The sequence below is a fragment of the Phaeodactylum tricornutum genome, chromosome 2 (assembly GCF_000150955.2).
Source record: "Phaeodactylum tricornutum CCAP 1055/1 chromosome 2, whole genome shotgun sequence".
In the NCBI taxonomy this organism is placed as follows: Eukaryota; Bacillariophyta; class Bacillariophyceae; order Surirellales; family Neidiaceae; genus Phaeodactylum; species Phaeodactylum tricornutum.
Window position 1 is genome coordinate 754,954 of NC_011670.1, and position 17,806 is coordinate 772,759.

General features: G+C 50.1%; 8 protein-coding genes across 8 annotated transcripts; 5 read left to right on the forward strand and 3 right to left on the reverse strand.

Annotated features, from left to right (window-relative positions):
• The first annotated feature begins 332 nt into the window (after positions 1-332).
• helicase_4 (predicted protein) lies at positions 333-2,656 on the forward strand. The gene is made up of 2 exons (XM_002177642.1): positions 333-820; positions 1,061-2,656. Exons 1-2 carry the CDS (start codon positions 612-614, stop codon positions 2,637-2,639), a joined length of 1,788 nt encoding a protein of 595 aa, XP_002177678.1. The 5' UTR covers positions 333-611; the 3' UTR covers positions 2,640-2,656.
• A 93-nt stretch (positions 2,657-2,749) lies between these two features.
• Positions 2,750-3,499, reverse strand: PHATRDRAFT_32765 (predicted protein; the record flags this gene model as incomplete). The annotated part of the gene is made up of 1 exon (XM_002177961.1): positions 2,750-3,499. One exon carries the CDS (start codon positions 3,497-3,499, stop codon positions 2,750-2,752), a length of 750 nt encoding a protein of 249 aa, XP_002177997.1.
• Positions 3,500-3,858: 359 nt separating this feature from the next.
• On the forward strand, positions 3,859-5,071 carry PHATRDRAFT_43539 (predicted protein; the record flags this gene model as incomplete). The annotated part of the gene is made up of 2 exons (XM_002177643.1): positions 3,859-4,731; positions 4,814-5,071. The coding sequence occupies exons 1-2, from the start codon at positions 3,925-3,927 to the stop codon at positions 5,069-5,071; spliced, it is 1,065 nt and encodes a 354-aa protein (XP_002177679.1). The 5' UTR covers positions 3,859-3,924.
• A 2,323-nt stretch (positions 5,072-7,394) lies between these two features.
• PHATRDRAFT_9962 (predicted protein) lies at positions 7,395-7,973 on the forward strand (the record flags this gene model as incomplete). Its single annotated transcript, XM_002177644.1, has 2 exons — positions 7,395-7,797; positions 7,837-7,973. Coding segments are annotated over 2 exons (540 nt in total), but the record flags the coding sequence as incomplete, so codon positions are not given.
• A 236-nt stretch (positions 7,974-8,209) lies between these two features.
• Positions 8,210-10,605, reverse strand: PHATRDRAFT_43541 (predicted protein; the record flags this gene model as incomplete). Its single annotated transcript, XM_002177962.1, has 5 exons — positions 9,852-10,605; positions 9,663-9,768; positions 8,933-9,564; positions 8,339-8,752; positions 8,210-8,295 (listed from the first exon to the last, which is right to left on the reverse strand). The coding sequence occupies exons 1-5, from the start codon at positions 10,486-10,488 to the stop codon at positions 8,210-8,212; spliced, it is 1,875 nt and encodes a 624-aa protein (XP_002177998.1). The 5' UTR covers positions 10,489-10,605.
• Positions 10,606-11,074: 469 nt separating this feature from the next.
• Positions 11,075-11,993, forward strand: PHATRDRAFT_43542 (predicted protein; the record flags this gene model as incomplete). Its single annotated transcript, XM_002177645.1, has 3 exons — positions 11,075-11,328; positions 11,432-11,666; positions 11,752-11,993. Coding segments are annotated over 3 exons (729 nt in total), but the record flags the coding sequence as incomplete, so codon positions are not given.
• A 459-nt stretch (positions 11,994-12,452) lies between these two features.
• On the reverse strand, positions 12,453-13,232 carry PHATRDRAFT_43543 (predicted protein). The gene has a single exon (XM_002177963.1). The coding sequence runs from the start codon at positions 13,129-13,131 to the stop codon at positions 12,610-12,612; it is 522 nt and encodes a 173-aa protein (XP_002177999.1). The 5' UTR covers positions 13,132-13,232; the 3' UTR covers positions 12,453-12,609.
• A 732-nt stretch (positions 13,233-13,964) lies between these two features.
• On the forward strand, positions 13,965-17,788 carry PHATRDRAFT_43544 (predicted protein; the record flags this gene model as incomplete). The annotated part of the gene is made up of 1 exon (XM_002177646.1): positions 13,965-17,788. The coding sequence occupies one exon, from the start codon at positions 13,965-13,967 to the stop codon at positions 17,760-17,762; it is 3,798 nt and encodes a 1,265-aa protein (XP_002177682.1). The 3' UTR covers positions 17,763-17,788.
• Positions 17,789-17,806: the final 18 nt, after the last annotated feature.

A 17,806-nucleotide genomic window follows, 5' to 3' on the forward strand; every position in this document is an offset into this window, starting at 1 on the left:
ACAATGAAGACGAGGAACAGGAAGAACGGGCGCGCCGTGCCTTGATTGAAGCCCTAAAAGCTGCACCGACCCCCACGGCGACCGGCGTCGCCGCACCGGCGGAGCCCGTCGTCATGGAATTGGCCGCCGACGTGAAATCGGAGAAATCGCGACGCGAGTCACATCTCAAAGCACTGGAGGAACAAGCCGCTCAGGCACGGAAACGGGCCGAAGCCGTACCGGAACTCGGACGATTGTACAACGATCAGGAAACCAGCGTCATGGAAGAAGCAGAGCGAGCCTTGCAAGAAGCAAAGGAAGCCCCGGATGCCCTCCAAGTCTTGGCCGAACTTAACAAGAAGAAGGAACTCAAATCCGTAGATCACTCCCAAGTCGAATACCTACCCTTTCCCAAGAACCTCTACCGCGTCCCCCGTTCCTTGGCCACACTCACACACGATCAAGTTATTTCTCGACGGGCCAAGCTCAAAGTGCGGGTGCGCGGACAAGGCGCACCGGTACCAGTATCCTCGTTTGCCGAATGCGGCTTGTCGGAAAAGATTCTACAGTTACTCGAATCCCAAAAAATTACCCAGCCTTTTCCCATCCAAGCCCAGTGTGTACCATGCATCATGGCCGGTCGGGATGTCATTGGTATTGCCAAAACAGGCAGCGGCAAAACGCTGGCCTACGTTTTACCCCTTTTGCGTCATATGGACGCGCAGCCAGATTTGGGTCCGCACGAATCCGGACCCCTCGGACTCATTCTGGCACCCGCACGGGAATTGGCCTACCAAATCCACGTCGTCTGCAAAAATATGGCCAAACCGTTAGGCTACAAGTAAGTCACTGACGGTGGCGTCTGCGAAGGATCGCGACCCAGGCACCGCTGCTAACGATCTTGCTTTTTTCTACTGTTGCCGGTGGCGCCCCCATAGCTTTCGAGTAGTGGGGGGTGGGCCCTGCGAATACCGGACGCGACCACGATTGCGTGCACCCGCATCGATATGCTTTGGGCTCGGATGATTTACAAACTCCATTTCTCACCGTGTCTGTTTTTTTTGTGTTTGGCTCTTTACAGGTCCACTGCTGTGTACGGAGGTGCCGGTGTGGCGGAACAAATTGCCGATCTCAAGCGTGGTACACACATTGTCACAGCCACGCCGGGTCGATTGATTGATATACTAACAATGCAGTCGGGCAAAATCCTGTCGCTACAGCGCGTCACGTACGTGGTCATGGACGAAGCCGATCGCATGTACGATATGGGCTTTGCTCCACAGATTTCGGCCATTTTAGCGGCGGTTCGTCCGGATCGACAGACCGTGCTTTTTTCGGCGACCTTCCCCAAGGCGGTGGAATCGCTGGCCCGCAAATCACTCCAGTACCCGGTCGAAGTGATGGTAGGCGGTCGCTCGGTAGCATCGGATAGTGTCACACAGTACGCCGAACGAGTTGAAGAGGACGAAAAATTTCTGCGTCTCCTGCAAGTCCTGGGCGAGCAAGTGGAGGGAACCAAAAAGGTTATCGTGTTTGTCGACACGCAAGTGCGCGCGGACAACTTGTTTGAACAATTGCTCCGCAATGGCTATTCCACCTTGTCGCTACACGGAGGCAAGGAACAAGAGGATCGGGATTCCACCATTTCAGACTTTAAGCGTAAGGATGGTCCCAATGTTCTGGTGGCCACTGGAGTGGCGGGACGTGGACTGGATGTTGGGTCGTGTACTTGCGTCATCAATTTTTCGGCACCCAACCACCTGGAAGCGTACGTGCACCAAGTGGGACGAACGGGTCGTGCTGGAAACCGTGGTGTCGCCTACACTTTTGTAAGCTCGACCGACGAAGCCAAATTTGCCCCTAACGTTGTGCGTGCAATGAGTGAAGCTGGACAAGGTGACAACATCAGCCCTGAGCTGAGGCAGCTCTCTGACGAATTTCAAGCCAAGGTAGAAAAGGGAGAGGCACGTTACGCCGGATCCGGATTCAAAGGCAAGGGGTACACGTATGACTCGACCGAATTGAGCGAAGCGCAAAAGATGGCTCGACTGGAAAAACGGCAAGCCCTGCTGGAGGCCGGGCTGCTCGATCCAGACGAAGAAGACCCGTATGCGAACGACACCAACGACAGCCATCTTAAAAACGACTCAGCCAGTAGTTCTACGCAAATGAAAAAAGTGGCCGGCATTGAAATGGAAATTCCTGATACATTGACACCCGAAATCCTAGCTTTGCCCGGAATGAAGGAAGCTTTGCTACGGAAAGCCGGCATCATCCTACCGACTGCTGGGAACGAAGGCGAGGCGGCCACCGAGCCTCTGCTTGGACCTGTCCGCATGGGCGACAACCACTGGCTGCGAGAGTTTGAAATCAACGAATATCCAAGAGAAGCGCGGTGGAAGGTTACGCAAAAGGATACGACTTCGAGACTACAGGAGGAATTTAGGACAGCGGTCACACTCAAGGGTACGTATTTTGGTCCAGGAAAGGAGCCCAAGGACGACGAGCGTAAGCTTTACTTGCATCTGGAAGCTACTAGTGATCGAATGCTACAGGATTGCGTGCAGGAAATTCAACGACTTCTCAACGAAGAAACGTTGCGTGTGAGTGCGAAGCAAGGCGTTGGCGGCGGTTCTCATAAGTATAATGTGTTAGCTTAGATTTATTATTTCTTTTCAACAAACCCGTCTATTTTGACTCTTAAAATTGCGGATGGTGTATTCTGATTCATACCGTATCAGTTTGCCATTTTCCTAGAAGCAACCTCGTTTCATCTATGGTCGAGTTGCTCCAATCGCTGCATTATTTCCTGAAGTTTGTCGTCTTCATACCAATCGATATTGCTGGACGTGACAAGGTCTACCAGAACCCTTCCTAGAACACGCAATTGCCGCTCGTCCTTGGATTCCTTGGTGGATGCATTAGAGATTACCACGTCATCTTCTCCTTCTCGAACTAGACTCTCCCAACAGCTTCGACTCTCTGTCTGCATTCTTCGACTGTCCTCAGTAGCCGTCATCACATCTTGCTGTACCTGTTCCAGCTCGCGGCTCTTTTCCAATGCGCGCTGGACTTGACGTTGACAGACTTGCTGGGCTTGCTGTAGAAGCAGATCGTCGGGCGTCGGTTCCTTCGAGAAGGCAACGTTTCGAGCAGTCCTGGATCGCATAATTCTTTCCAAAAGCATGTGTTCTTGTTGTATTCGGATCGAGGCATCCACCAATTGCTGTTGCACGACGCCACGGGAGGATTTCGCTGGGAATGCCGTACTGCCAGTGTTCCTGAGCGTCTTCAGGCGCGACTCGTACTCTAGTAATTGCCGATCAAGCCATCGAGATATAGCGGTTTCACGCTCTATATCGGCGTCAATATGGTCCTCCGACACATCATCCGGAGCCGTCAAGATATTGGCCGACAAGGCCTTGTCCGTCAATGAAGCGCATGTCCGCAAGAGACGTCCAATGCAGTCGTCGTCCGATTGTTCGTCCATTCTATTCAACTCAGTTGGATTGGCTTTCATGGGGAAAATGTGTTTTCATGTCATACAAACACCGCAAATCCTTCTTACCTCGAACACTTTCAATCCCTCGGTAGCGTCGATGCCTTGGTAAGAAACACCCACTCGCAGTCAGGCTACGGCAGCACCATAATTTGGTTGTCTAATTTTTGTGTCGGTTTCGTTTTCGGCCTTGATTTCTTCACTACAGGATTTGTAATTTAAATATTTAAAAGGTCCGTGACTGTGACCGAGTGTAAGACTGCGCAATTTTCACAAAATCTGCTCCTATGATTATTTGAGCGTTCGAGAGCGAGAAATAATGGCGACCCCGACTCACTGTCAGTTGCCAAATTGAAACTAATGCTGGGACAAAGATAGTCCAAGTAGCACAAAGCGACTCGGCGCAGCGTCATCTGCTTCTGTTGTATACATTCCTACGAAGCACCATGATGCCCTCTAATACGATAGACGCTTCGTCCTCGTCCGCTCCGCCGCCTCCCAACCCGGTGCTAACCGCCTACGAAGACTTTCGCAGGAATACACCAGTCGTCACACGTTCGATCCTCACCGTCCTAGTCTTGTCTTATCTTCTCTCGTGGGTCATTGATCCGCACTTTGCCATGGCAAACATTCCACAGTTTTCCGTCTTCGGATTCGAAATTTACCGGATTTTGACGAGTCCGTTGGTTAATACTCGCTTCTTCTCGTTGCTGTTCGCATTTCTGTCCTTTACCTCGCAAGGAAAGCGAATGGAAAATTCCATGGGATCGACAGCGTTTGGAGTGTTGTGTTTGACCATGGGAGTACTGGCTAATGTACTATTTCTGGTGACCAATGTCCTGCTCTACTATGTGTCGGGTGGAGAACAGGCTTTTCTGTTTACGGCAGCCGCTGGGATATGGTTGATTCTCTTCGGGATCATCGCAATGGAATGTGTACAGGCACCTCGTGGAACCCAACGGCCGCTTTTCTTTTGTAAAATTCCGACCATCTACTATCCGTTGGCCTTGTTCGCCGTCTTTGGCTTGTTCGGGCAGTCGTTCTCCGTGGCAAATCTCATTTCCATGGGGATAGGATACGCGTACGGATTCGGTTACTTGGATGGCCTTAAACCCAGCGCGCCGCGGATTTCCCAATGGGAGGAGACGATACTAGCAGACTGGACCCGCAACGAAGGATGGGTGGCTGGCCAGGCAATCCTGGGTAGTGATGCATGGAGCGAGGCCAACGGGGGCTCTGCCTCGGAGGGAATGGTACGTTAAAAACTGCGCAAAGCGACTTCGATTCATAAAGTTGGACTCACGTCAACAAAAAATCTCTATTCTCTTTCGGTAGAGCTTACCTACAATGCAACGAGGTTCAGCACAACGCACCAGTGCGGTTTCCGAAGCTACGGGATCTGCTCGTGCTGGATCGGTTTTTCGCAGCGGAATTCGAGAGGACGCGAACAACGCTGCTGACCACGCATCGTTGCTAGCCAATGCCGGGTCGGGGCATACCCTGGGGACAACCTCACGGAGGCCCACGGATCCCCGAACGGCACGATTAGAAGCGCTGGAACGCCGGGGGATCGTGGGCGACAATGCCGTCTGAAATCGGCTAGGGGTGGCCCATACTAGAGTCTAGCTGACAGTGAATTGGCCATACTGTATCACAATCAAATGTTAAACATTGCTGGAAGCGGCTGCTCGAGTCCCTCTCGATACAATGGCTGCGTGCAGGGAAGCCCCCCCAGACTTCAGGCTTCCGACAACATTCCGAAATCTTTCTTTGCCAAAAGTTTTTTCTGCTTTTGCGTATAGGCGGATTCCATGGACAACTCCAACCCCATTGGAAAGTCAATTTTCATTTCAATCTGACTGTGAAACTGACTGACTTGAAGTAGAGTTAGTGTTGATTGGGAATGCTAAAAAAAGAGTGTCACGAGTTGAATTCTTTACATTAATTGGTAGTAATCGACGTCCAAACAAACTACGACATTGTTTGTATGTGTATCCTAACCTGAAGGAGTCTCGAATATATAGGAGTCGACAAGAGTGCAAACGAAGATTTAAAAGGGAGAATAACTGTACTTTAACCGACAAGCGGGCCCCTTTTTAAATTTTTCGCCGGGGATGGTTTTTCATTGTGTATTAAATTTCCTTCACTTTTTTCTGTTGTTGAAACAACTTACTGTTACTGTTAGTTAGCCAATTTTCCACAACCGACGAGATCCCTGTTTACAGGTGATGCACTATAGTATATCGGTTATTTCTTTAGGGTAAAGACTATAATATTGTGAGCAGAACGGAATGACGACGATTTTTTTGCGGAATCGGCGCACGCGTCACGAAACCCCAACATGCAATACTATAGAATGTGATATGAATGGGACACTCACCTATCCGATAAGCCCCTCCTTTCAGGTGACTCCCTTCCGAGACACCAAAAATATCGATGCGACGTAATTTTCGATGCGTAGAAATATCTTACACGCGAGAACGAACGCGTGGATGATCGAAAAAAAGACAAAACTCGTTGGTTGCTGCCGCTGTCAAAAAGTGCGGAAAGGGAGGTCGATGCCATGGAGTGCTGTTGCGGCGATTCCGACCGCGACGAAGTGCGATGGGGCGAGCCCACGACCAGCCACCCCAAGTTCTCCCGGAGATCCACCGCTCCGCCGGTCTCGCACATTATAACACGCGAAAACATTGGCGGGGGCCGCGACAGCGAGGAAGATCTCAAAGCCGTTGAAAAATGGCGTCTGCGTACACAAGGATGGGGTCAACCGGCGCAAGCGTTGGCGGATCAACACGTAGAATTTCCAGTAAGTTGGGATCACGACGAAAGGTCTCGGCGGCCTCAAAATGCTCTAGGTCTCATTGACGAGGAGGCGGATCGCGGACTGCAGCTGCGTACAAATAAGATGACTGCTACCATGGAATCCATCGAAGTAGATGATATTAGCGCCTTGCATCGTGACCGAGAATTTAGTGGCAGCGACGAAGAAGCGAGCGTTCCTGAAAATCGGCCTGCAAGACTCTATTCAGCTCAAGCAAATAAGTCGCATTCCTTACTCGACAATTCATTATTTGATGTGGGAAAGCCCGTCGCTGACCTGAGACCAATTGATGGTGAAGACGAACTGGACAAAATGGTTTTGTCGATGAAGGGAGCCAAGGATCTTAACCATTCGTTTGAGTCATCGGAGGCCAGTCTTATCAGCGCGATCAGTGCAAATCTTTCCCCGCCGAATAGTAGTAAAAAGCGACGACATTCGCCGTCGTCGTCATCGTCGCCCCGACTCCCCCCGAGCAGGACGGATTCTCCGCCCCGCGTCAGGCGAAGTCCCAACGCAGTTCACCTCTATAGTTTTTCACGAGAGGAAAATTCGGCAACGCAAGAAGCTACCAATGCAGCAAGCACTGCGGCTATCGAAGTCCTCGGACTCTCCAAGTCTCCACAAAAGAAATTTCGTGATTCTGACGCCCTTTCCGACATTCCCAGCGATATCGACTCCGCAACCCGGGAAAGATATCTGATGGCGTGCCGTATACTAAAGTCAACGTTGATTGAAAAAGATGGATCATTGCTTCCTATTGAGAGGACATTTTTGCAGGGTCTCTTGGAGGATGACGATGAAGCTGTGTCGGAAGCACAAGTATCGGCAATAGAAACAGCGTCCAGAACACTAGTGTCCGACCCATTGTTTTCGTTGGAGGCGGTGCATTCATCTCACTTTCTTCAAGATTCATCGCCTCCTGGTGCGGAAGCTGCCAAATCGGCTTGGAAAAAGTCTCAGAAAATCCGTGCCACCTCATCCGCTTGGCACACAGAACAAGAACCACCCTTAGAGCCTGTTTTTACATCGCCCGTCCGTTTAGAGGACCGGGATCACCCCTTCTTAATTCTAGGAGCGCGTCCTCACCAGCCACCGGGAGTCTTGACACCTGCGTTGATGGAATCGCTTCGGGGATTCTTCCCTTATGGTGTTGCGGAAGAGAATTTTTGGCTCAAATTTTCGATGGAACGTGATGGAGCCCATTTGCCCACGTTGCTGTCGAAAGTTCGGACATCGAAACACACTATTTTCGGTGTAGAAACTAAAAGCGGGCATGTGTTCGGGGCCTTTTGCAGTTCACATTGGCGGGTACGTCCTTCTTGGTTTGGATCGGGGGAATCCTTCTTGTGGAGATTAAAGGCGTCTCGTGCTGTGCCTGATTCCACCACTCGAAATTATGACAATGACAACGAAATGGAGGTGTATCCGTACACAAGAAGTGACGAAATGATTCAATACTGCACGGAAAAAACAGTGGCTGTAGGGGGAGGGGAATTTAGTGAAGATCACACAAGCCCATACGCAGTCGAGCCAAAAGGGATCGGTTTTATGATCGACGGAGATTTAATGGGCGGCGAAACCAGCGCTTGTGCCACTTTTAACAATCCGAGCCTCGGCGATCGTAAGTCACGTAGCAACGAATTCGAAGTAGTCCATCTTGAAGTTTGGACGGTCACTCCCTGTGCATCAGTCGAAGAGGCCGAAAGGCTCGAGCTGCACCGTCTGTTCGTCGAAGAGCAGACAAATTATAGATAGTTCTTCCTCTATGGTTATTTCATTCGGTCTGAATTAGTTTAGTTCACTGACGGGAAACGTTGGCGCTTTTTTGTCAAAGACTCGTTCGTAAGCAAGGCGCTTCGGCGTATCCACAAAGGGATCTTCCTTTCTGGCTCTAATCAGATCATCCAAACCTATACGCACTGCGGACTGCGTTTCTCGGTATACTCGATCGCAATCTTGTTTATTTTTGTAGTCAAGATCGTTTGTTTGGATAGGCCTGCCGAATAATAAGTAGTTTCGAGCAGGAAGTGATGGCACACCTATTGGGGGAAGCAGCACTTCGTCTTCCTTTTTCGTGTCGTACCGTGCCGCTGTCACATTACGGGAGAGAGCTTTCGCCCTTTCACCAATAAACGGGAGTTTGAATATATCCTCCGATTCCACCAACACATTGACACTATCTACCATTCCAATAGCGCTAAAAGGAATTATGGTAGCATTGAATCGCGCTGCCGTACGTACAAAATCGGTCTTTTCCGGCCAGAAAAGAGGGTAGTCTCTTCGTCCCGACTGTGCCTCTGCTGCTCCACCGGGAAACAGTAACGCACTTTGCCCTGTTTGCATCAGTCGATAATAGTTTCGGGGCGTTACTGGCAGCGCTCCAAATGATTGAAAGTCAGCATTTGCGAAAGCAAACCTGTTGTCAACACTCCGGATGATGCCTGGTGTACGGCCTGCAAGTTCAGTCACATTATTCATCAAAAACAAAAGTGGATGAGCCAATCCTCGAGCGACAATTCCTCTCTCTTCATAGAGTTGGGCAAATATAAAGCGGAGATCTGCAGCACCTGGAGATACGATGAAGATGAGAGGAAAAGCGAGCACTACATATATACGGCATTTGGACCACGTACCAAGCTGATGGTTCCCGACGAAAAGAAGGGGCCCGTCTACTTTCGGAACTTTGGAGAGCCCCATCCATCGCTTCCCTTTATCGTCGGTACTGAAATAGACGGGACTGTGAAAGCGGCGTAGGGGATCTACCGTTTCTTCAACCGCTTTCTCTATCTTTTCCAAAGACGGTAATTTCCAATCGGTGATCACATCGTACGGTTTCTTCGTTTCATTCCAACGCAGCAGATCAATCTTCGAGAACAGAATGGCTTCCGTCAAATTTACATTCTCGTCCAATACCAAGTGTCCGCGATTACGCACGACCAGTTTCTCGCTATTGGGCAAAATTTTCAGCAAACGATCCGCCTCGGACGCCGACGGCATTAGCTTGTCGTCGCTACCAACGACGACGAGAGTAGGGACGGTTATATCCTTCAGTCGTGATTGGATGACCGCGTTGCCTACCGTTAACCAACGCGAAACCCGGTGTTCCAGAAGTTCCGGTGGCAAGAAGTCCGCCGTCATGCGGAAGCTGGAAGCCGCAGCCTCCTGCAGCTGGGCCAGAGTGGCAAGGTTGATCCCCGGGGACCGCAAGCTTTCGAGGTTTAAAATATTATCGCGAATGCGCTTCGTTTGGTCTTCGTCGGGAAGTCTGTTGTGCAGCGCAATGTTCGAACGGTGAAGAACAATATTGTTGAGAAGGATTCAGTGCAACGAGCCATACAATTAACGACAGCAATAAGCACTCACAGACCAGAAAGAATTAGACTGCCGATCACGGCGTACGGTGTCACTACATCGTTCTCTCCTGTTTCGTCTGGGTCCAGATTCTTGAGCGAGGCCAAAAGGGGTACCACTGCGGCGAGAAGAATGTGCGCATACCAAATGTTAGATAATCAACCATCCTAGTACGTATTCTCAATCATAAAGGGCACTTACGAACTTCCCAGGCGGTACGGTCAAACGACGTGGCCGGATTGACCAACACGAGTCCGTCCAGAGGACTCGTGCGACTCTTGCTTTGCAGTTTCAAAGCCGCCGCCGACGCAAATACTCCGCCGCAGCTTTCCCCAATCAAAATCACACGACGTTTGTTCTTGATGTTTTCCTCGTGGCTGTCCGGGGACAATTGTGTTTCCACAAAATCGTGAATAGCGTTGACCACGACAGCGAAACTGGATCGATCCTTGGGCATCATGGTCATGCGCCAAAGCTCGAACGACTGGGCAAGGTCGTCAAATTGATGCGTACTAGCCGAAATTCCGTATCCGTCCAAGCCGGGAATATAAATAGCCAAAGGTTTCGCATCCGCGGATTCGGCCGTCGATGGTGCGGGGAACGCGCCGGTGTTCCACGCTTTCGTACCGTTCACCGGTGGATGGACGTAGGAAAACCGCAAGGTTTCCGTGGCGTACACGAACTTGCTTCCGGGCTGTTCTAATTCTCGGTAAACTTGGCGAAACGCATTCGTCAAGTCTTGTGGCGTTTTCGGAGGTGTCCAGGACGCCGACTTGGTCGTGGAAGAGGACGACGAAGCCAAAAAGACGGGGAGTAACTTGTGGAAAGGCGCCCACATCTTACCCACGGTTGCAATTTCCAACAATCGAGGGAAGTAGCAACCGAGCACTCGTGTCTTCAAGATTCCGTTACGAGTTTCTGCTCATACTTTGGCCCGGGCATCATCATGGTCACATCGGCACCTTTCGATCCGAAGCAGATTTGACCGACCAGAACCCCAGAAACACGAGTGAGTCAGGAGAGCGATCAATAGAGTTCGAGATGCAGGATTTCGGGTTTGACAAAGTCGAATGTTTTCGCCCAAACCAGTGGAAGCTTTGAAACGCGCTCCGACGTTTCCAATAGAAGTAGAATGTAATAACTGTGAGCTTACCGATACCTCTTTTTTCAATAGTGCAGAAGCAGCATCTTCATTCGTACAACCAAAAGGCTCGTGTACCTAGCTTTTTGGACGTGAGCAACTACTGTTGGTAGAAGATTTTGTCCTATCTATTTATGTAGTTTTCCTTTCCGCATCGAGACGGTAAAATTTCCGTTTCCATTCTGTCGTAGAGGACATTTATTGGTACTCTATGGCGGTCTCGGTAATCGTAGATTGTTTTTTGCCAAACGAGCAAGACAAGATTCGGCACAAATCGCACTAACAGTAACTTAAATGTACCGTACCAGCAACAGCGCTTCACGTGTTCCAAAAAGGCACCCGAGGGGAACCGTCGATCTTGCGTAGTTCCACTTCCTGCAAACGAGACACGGGACATTGTCAAAGCTCACTCCAAACCGGTGTCCCTGACACTTCCACATCGCAATCAACTCGTCTGGTGGCAGACGAAAAAACTCACACACTTCCGGGAAAAGCATTGTTGCAAGGCATACGATGGGTTGTGCGTCGTCGACCGAAGTAAGTGTGGGTGGGACACATTTGGGTCTTGCGTGTGAGCACGGACGCGAGAAAGGCTCATCCTCGTGGTACTTTTACGTCTTCTTTATGGAATTTTTACTAGGTTGTTACGGATCACACGGGAGCAGAACAGAAAAAGAAAAAGTTGGGCGGGGCCTACCCGGGCCAGCGTCGCCCGCAGCATCAAACGTACGTTCCGCCGACCTCCGAGTTCGACCACAACGGCCAGGCTGTGGCGCACTTTGTCGCGTACGGAGGCGGCAACGCTCTGACGCTGGTACAACAAGATGGATCCGCTCATCCCCAAAGCGGCAAAGCGGAGTCTCAATTTGTTCAAGGTAAGGAATTCTGCTTCCGAGAAAAGCACACTTTCGTTGTTGACGGTGAGACGTGTCACGGTGATCTCACCACGTTGTACAATAGTTACTCTACCCAGTGGAGTCAGCGCCGGCCAAACTATTCACGTGCAGGCCCCGGATGGTCAAGTGAATGCCATTGTCATTCCCGCCGGATTCGGGCCTGGCTCAACCTTTACTGTAGAGTTTGCACCGGAAGGAGAGACGTCTCCTCAAGGCAAGACCAACGCAGTTCCTCCCTCCTCCGGACAGACTCAAAATACCAGTACAGGCGACGACGAGATTTGCGACTTCGTTCGGAAACCCTAATTCGAGACCTCCTCCGACGACAGTGGCAACTGCAGTCCCTGCCTCGGAACCCGAAATCAGTCTTAGTGGCTACGGCCAAAACAATGAAGCGGATATTGATCTCGGAGCATATCCGACGACTTCCGCGACTCCGGTGTACAGCAGTGCTCCTCAATATCCATCAAAGTAACGGATTGCGAGCTGTAAATACGTGTCGGAAGGGGAAACACACGTCGTGCAACAGAAGTGTAGACCGCGTACTCCAAACAGTCGAAAGAGCCAAAAGATATAATACTGTTAAACCATTTTGTAGCGGGCTTATATTTTTGAATTTGCGAATGGAGAATATACACTACAATGTTGGCACTTCAATTCCTACGCATCCTCGATGCTGATGTGCAAGACATTTTCGGGGCAGCTCCGTCATTCCACGTCTTCCCGTGCAGCTGCATTCGAAGTCATATCAATCAAATTGTAAGCACTCATTTCGTTTGATCATCCCTGCATTTCTTCACTTGGCTACTCCCTGGAGACGACAGCATTCTATACCAGAAGAATGGCGATCGAACAACAAGTCCGAACGCGATCGAATACAAGTAAACAACATTTTCAAGTTGTTTCGTCCTGCCTGCATTTCTTAAATATCTAATCTCTGCGCCCGGAAAGATGATTTTTTACGATACTGACACACCTCTTCAATTCCCGAGAACAGAGGAACATTCGTGTTTCGTCTCATCTGTTCTGCACTACTATCCGGCGAACAGAAAGACGACTTTGTTTGTTGCGACCAAATACTGGATTCGTCGGTTTTCTGGGTGTCCGAATCTTGGTCGTCATGCGACGAGCAATCTTTTTCAATCTTTGCTATTGGACCCGCAGCTACCAGCATCCTTGAGAGCATCATTTGCCGTTCTTTGAGTGCTACCTTGATCTGCCTCCGAATTACACGGCGGTCAATGGAGCCGCCTACTTGCTTCTTTCCGATCCCAGCTTCTAATTGCTGGCCGTCGTCCGCTGCTCGATCCGACACACTGTACGATCCTTCCAAAACGTTCGAAAAGAGCGCCCTTCGTTCTTTCATGGCCGCGAGTATCTCTCGAGCTCGAGCGAATTCGTCGACTCGTTGGTCCTCACTTGCACTTCCCGTCGTCATTGCCATACACTACTTATGATACAGCCGCGTACGCCAGCACTGCACGTTTTTATGCAGACTGTGTGTTCGTACAGGAGCAAAGCCGCCTCTCTGCCAGAGTGCTTGCATTCAGCTTTTTGTGAGAGCCCGTTCGCTGTATGAAGGCGGGGAAAAGCCGTCCATTCGTTGGGGGGCGCACTTTCTCTCTCTCGAAAACCTTCTTTTCGACCGCGCAGAACAGAAGTCTCATTGAAGTACTAATTAAAAGCCGGGGTTTCCAAACGGGCCAACTCCCGGGAATGTTCCGTGGCTATTGTGCTCCAGCCACACGAGGCATAGCTGCGATGAATGAGTTCCCATCCGTGACACTATTTCCGACTTTTTAAATCGAGATACGGTTGTGCCTATTGAAACTGATTGTATATAATGTAAATGAATAGAATTCTTCCGTTCGTGAATCCAATTAAACGTTTGGGCTGTTTTGTACAACCGGGGCAATTTCAGTGCTGATTGACAAACACATGGAGACCCCACGGAATACGTATTGGGTCCACTCGTCATAGGAAAAGCTGTTCGACTGTACTGCCAAACCCTACTTTTACACGTTCCCTTAGGGCTAATTCAAGTTCGCCTCAATTCCAATCCTTCGTTGGCGTTTCCAAAGTGGGAATAACGATTCACAGACAGGACTGACGGTGAGCGGAAACAGCCCCGCCCGACCTCTCCATGCGTGCGTGACTCCGGTTCACGGTCATCACGGGACGATTGGTTTGGACGGGAAAGGCACCGGACACGGAAACAGCACAGTTCCAGTGCAGTCCCATGCCGAGAGGTCATTTCTTGGAATCAGACCAGCCGTGATGAGCGAAGGAGACACGATAGCATCCGTCGGTTCTCGCGACTCCGCCTTGGAACGGAGCCCGTCGCCCAATTCTCCGACCGACGACGGAGTGGATTCCGTCGATCCCTTGGCAGAGACCGACGTCGTCCCCGGTGGTATACCGCGGGCGGATCTTTTGGCGACTCCGGAACTTGCCGCCTTTTCTCCATCGAAAGATGCCAACAAGCCCGACAATGTGCACGGAATGGGCTTGCGTCTCGCACTGGATCGGTCACGAAACTTGAATCGCTCCAGTCGCCGAGCGGTAGTCTTCTTACTGGACACCGCCACACTGTACGAGAACTACGCGCAGTCACTCGTCAAGGCGACACAGCTTTTGCAGCCGGCCATTGGACAACAGGCCAACTTGCCGGCTCTGTCCGTCCAGGAGTCCTTGCTCTCGTGGTCCGGAGAAGTACAAAGACTGGCCAAAGCCATTCGGAGTCGGGCGGCCCAGCCTTTTCAGAACTTTCTGGTCTCACACACTGAAACCGTATCCGGGGTCCAGCAACGGTACTGGCAGAGCCGCCAAAAAACCATTCAGCTCCGGCAGAAGGCTCAATCGTATCGCTTGCGGTACCTCAAAGCCGCAAACGAAGCGGACCAAGCTCTGGTGGAATGGAAGGACGAAAACAGACTAGGCGAATCCACAGACTCGAGCGAGGAAAAACGACCCAAGCGTCTCGAATCCAAAATCGAGGAGGCAGAGCGACTGCAAGGGCAATATCAGCGATATGTTCGTCGAGAGAACGACGCCGTCCGACAGTGTCAGCTTCTCGAAGCAATGGCTCTCGAATGCTTACAAAATGTGGAGGAAGATCGCCTATTCATCTTTGTACAGTGCATGATAGATTCGTTGATGTTCGAGAAGGAGGCCGTGGATGAAATGATGATATCTCTAAAGGAAAGTGCCGAAGACAAGGTAGTTACCGAGACCATTATTTCGGACAAAAAAGAGAGCAAGCCTTTCATGAAGCTTTTGAAAAATTCTTCGAATGGACTTTCGCAACTTTTCGACGATGGTTCAGGCGCGATGGATGCCGATACTTTGGGTTTGCCCGAAGAGATCGGCCAGCTTCGCGATACTGTTCGATCCAAAATGGCTCTACGCGCAGTTCGCGTGCAGGTGGGACGGGCTTTGTCATCCTTCTTGGAAAGTGTCGCCACCGCCTCGGCTCGATTGAGCAACGGGATCCTTCAACAGCTACGAAAATTGGACACCAAGTCTGGCGACCCCGACCAAATTCGTCAATGTGAAGGTGAGCGAACACTGCGGATTTGGGACTCTCTGACAACATCCCTTCAAACAGAAGCAGACGGGGCGATTTTATTGGCGAGCTCCTTGCGTACACTCCGCACCGACAAACTTGACGTGGTTGTAATGTATGCCGAAAAATCTACCAAAACAGCCGCCGATACGGAGGAGAATATGTGGAAGCAACTGTGCGAGGCAGCACGATCGCAAGGCAAAGCCGAAAACCGCTATCGCCTTTCGGCTGCCCAATCCGAAAAGGCTCGAGAGCGCGTCCAATCGGTGGATAGTGCTGGTGCTAGCGGAGGCAGCGGAAACACGGATACGGGGCAGTCGCCCATACGAGGGAATAGGAAAGTTTCCTCCGTACGAGTGAATACGAAAGTTTCGAAGGGCCTCGCCAATATGTTCTCTATTCTACCTGATGGGGGTGAGCAAGCCATGAAGATGTTTCATCCCGGAGCACGTGCAAGCATTGCTCAGCAAACGTTGGTTGACGCTGACGAAAAGGAGGAACAGCTGCGAAGAACTCTCGATTTGGCTGTGGAAGCAAGTGCCAAAGCACTAGAAGCATACCGTCTCAATTCGGAAGCTTTATTGTCTCACTATGGGACGGAGGAGAAGAGTGGGCTGGATGAAATGCGTGCAGCTTTGGAGGAGTTTGTAAGCGGAGTCCAGGCCTTTCGCGAATCGCGCCAAGACTCTTTGACCAATGCATTGTCCTGCTGCAGTAAATTGCATGTAAAGCAAACAAAGATTGATGTACAAGATTTTGCTAATTCAATTCGAAAACAAATCCAGAAAAAAGCATCCGAGAGCAAAGGAATGGATAGAGATGGAGGCTTTATGTTAGCAGAATGTCTAGAGCAATTTCAGGCACTTGGAGGAGACAGAGATGATGATGATAATATTGATGATGAATTGTTTGACGATCAAGATGGAGAGGTGGAGCATTTATCTGAAACACAAAACTTGGACCATTCCATTCCCGTTTTGGACCAAGAGAATGAAGGTATACAAGACTCTTCTACTGAGCACGAAAACAAGCAGTCGCAAACTTGGCTTCGTCGGCAGCCCTTTGCGCACCCAAGTTCCTTAAGCAATCTCCCCAACGGAATAGCGCTTAAAAAGCTTTCTCTTCGAAGCAATTTGCGCCGACGGAATCGAATCCATAGCGAGCAGCCGAACCAAGAAGTTGATATTCTATTGACATACTTTTGGTCGGAACCAATGGATATGCTAGCAACACCACAGATTGCGCTGTCGTTTCCCTGTTCTTTCCGTGATGGAAGTCAGCGCCTACCCTCTCAGTACGGGCGTGTTTATCTTACAAATCGAAGATTTCTATTTGTCAGCTGGACGGGAAAGAAGCTTGTTCTGACATGGCCGGATGTGCTGGCCATCAAACTGTCAAAACGATCTTTCACTGCAAACAATGATACTATTAGGGTCACGTGTCGAAAAGGGATTGACGAAGAATCGTACATGGTTCTCGGTGGAATAGTGAATTACGTAGAAAAATTGGCAACTATCAAAAGGGCTAGAGCCGATGCGTTGGCGGCCCTAGAGGAAGTCAAACATGTAGTATCGCATCCGGTGGACATAAAAGCTATGGAGGCCACTACAGACGAAGTCCCACCGGATGAAACTCTCGGAAAAATGGAAGTTGTCTTGACGAAGCACATTCGAAAGATCTCAATTCAACGATTCTATGATATAGTCTGGTCGGAAGGCCAAGGGACGACCGAAAAGCCACTCTACCTTCCATGGCTGGAGCGCGCATGCCATGATATTGATATGAGTACCTGGGATTTTGCGCCTTGTACAGGATCGTGGTGCGGAGAAACTTATGCACAGAAAAGACACATTAAGTTCAAGATACGTCGGAAAACACACCTGTATATTGGCCCACCGATTGCAACTGTGAAACAAACGCACTACTGCCGTGTCGAAGGCAACGACAAATGTGTCTTGGGTATGACAATTGAGTTTGAAGGTGTTCCGTATTGTGACACATTCGCGGTAGAAGTTCGATGGGTTGCGAGACGCGAGGGTGTGGATGACATCTTAGTGCAAGTGGGTGTTTTTGTAGATTTCAAGAAGAATACATTTTTGAAAAGCAAGATCCGATCTGGAACGATCGAAGAGACAGCGCCAGTCCATCGCACTCTTTTCGAAAGTGCCCAAACAGCCTGTATTGCCGCTGGTGGCGAAAAGCCCTCCGAGAACGATGAAACACTCGTGCTAATTGAAGCCACTGCAAAAGGAAATCCGACGGATATTTCTCGGGGTTTGCAAAAAAATAATTTCTTCATTTTCGCCTGCTGTGGACTCGTTCTGGCGCTCATAACTTGGCGAATCTTCATTGCACACGTCCGACAAGGTAACCCTGCTTTTGAAGCAGATTCATTAGCTTCCAGTGATGTGACGTCCTTGGGCCATCGAATGAATAGCTTAGAAGTCGAAGTCAAGGCCATGCATGAAACGTTGAAGGAAATCCTCGAAGTCATAAAGACTCAACAGTAAATATAGCTTTCTATTCCCAATAGGTTTCTGTCCCTAGCTTCGCT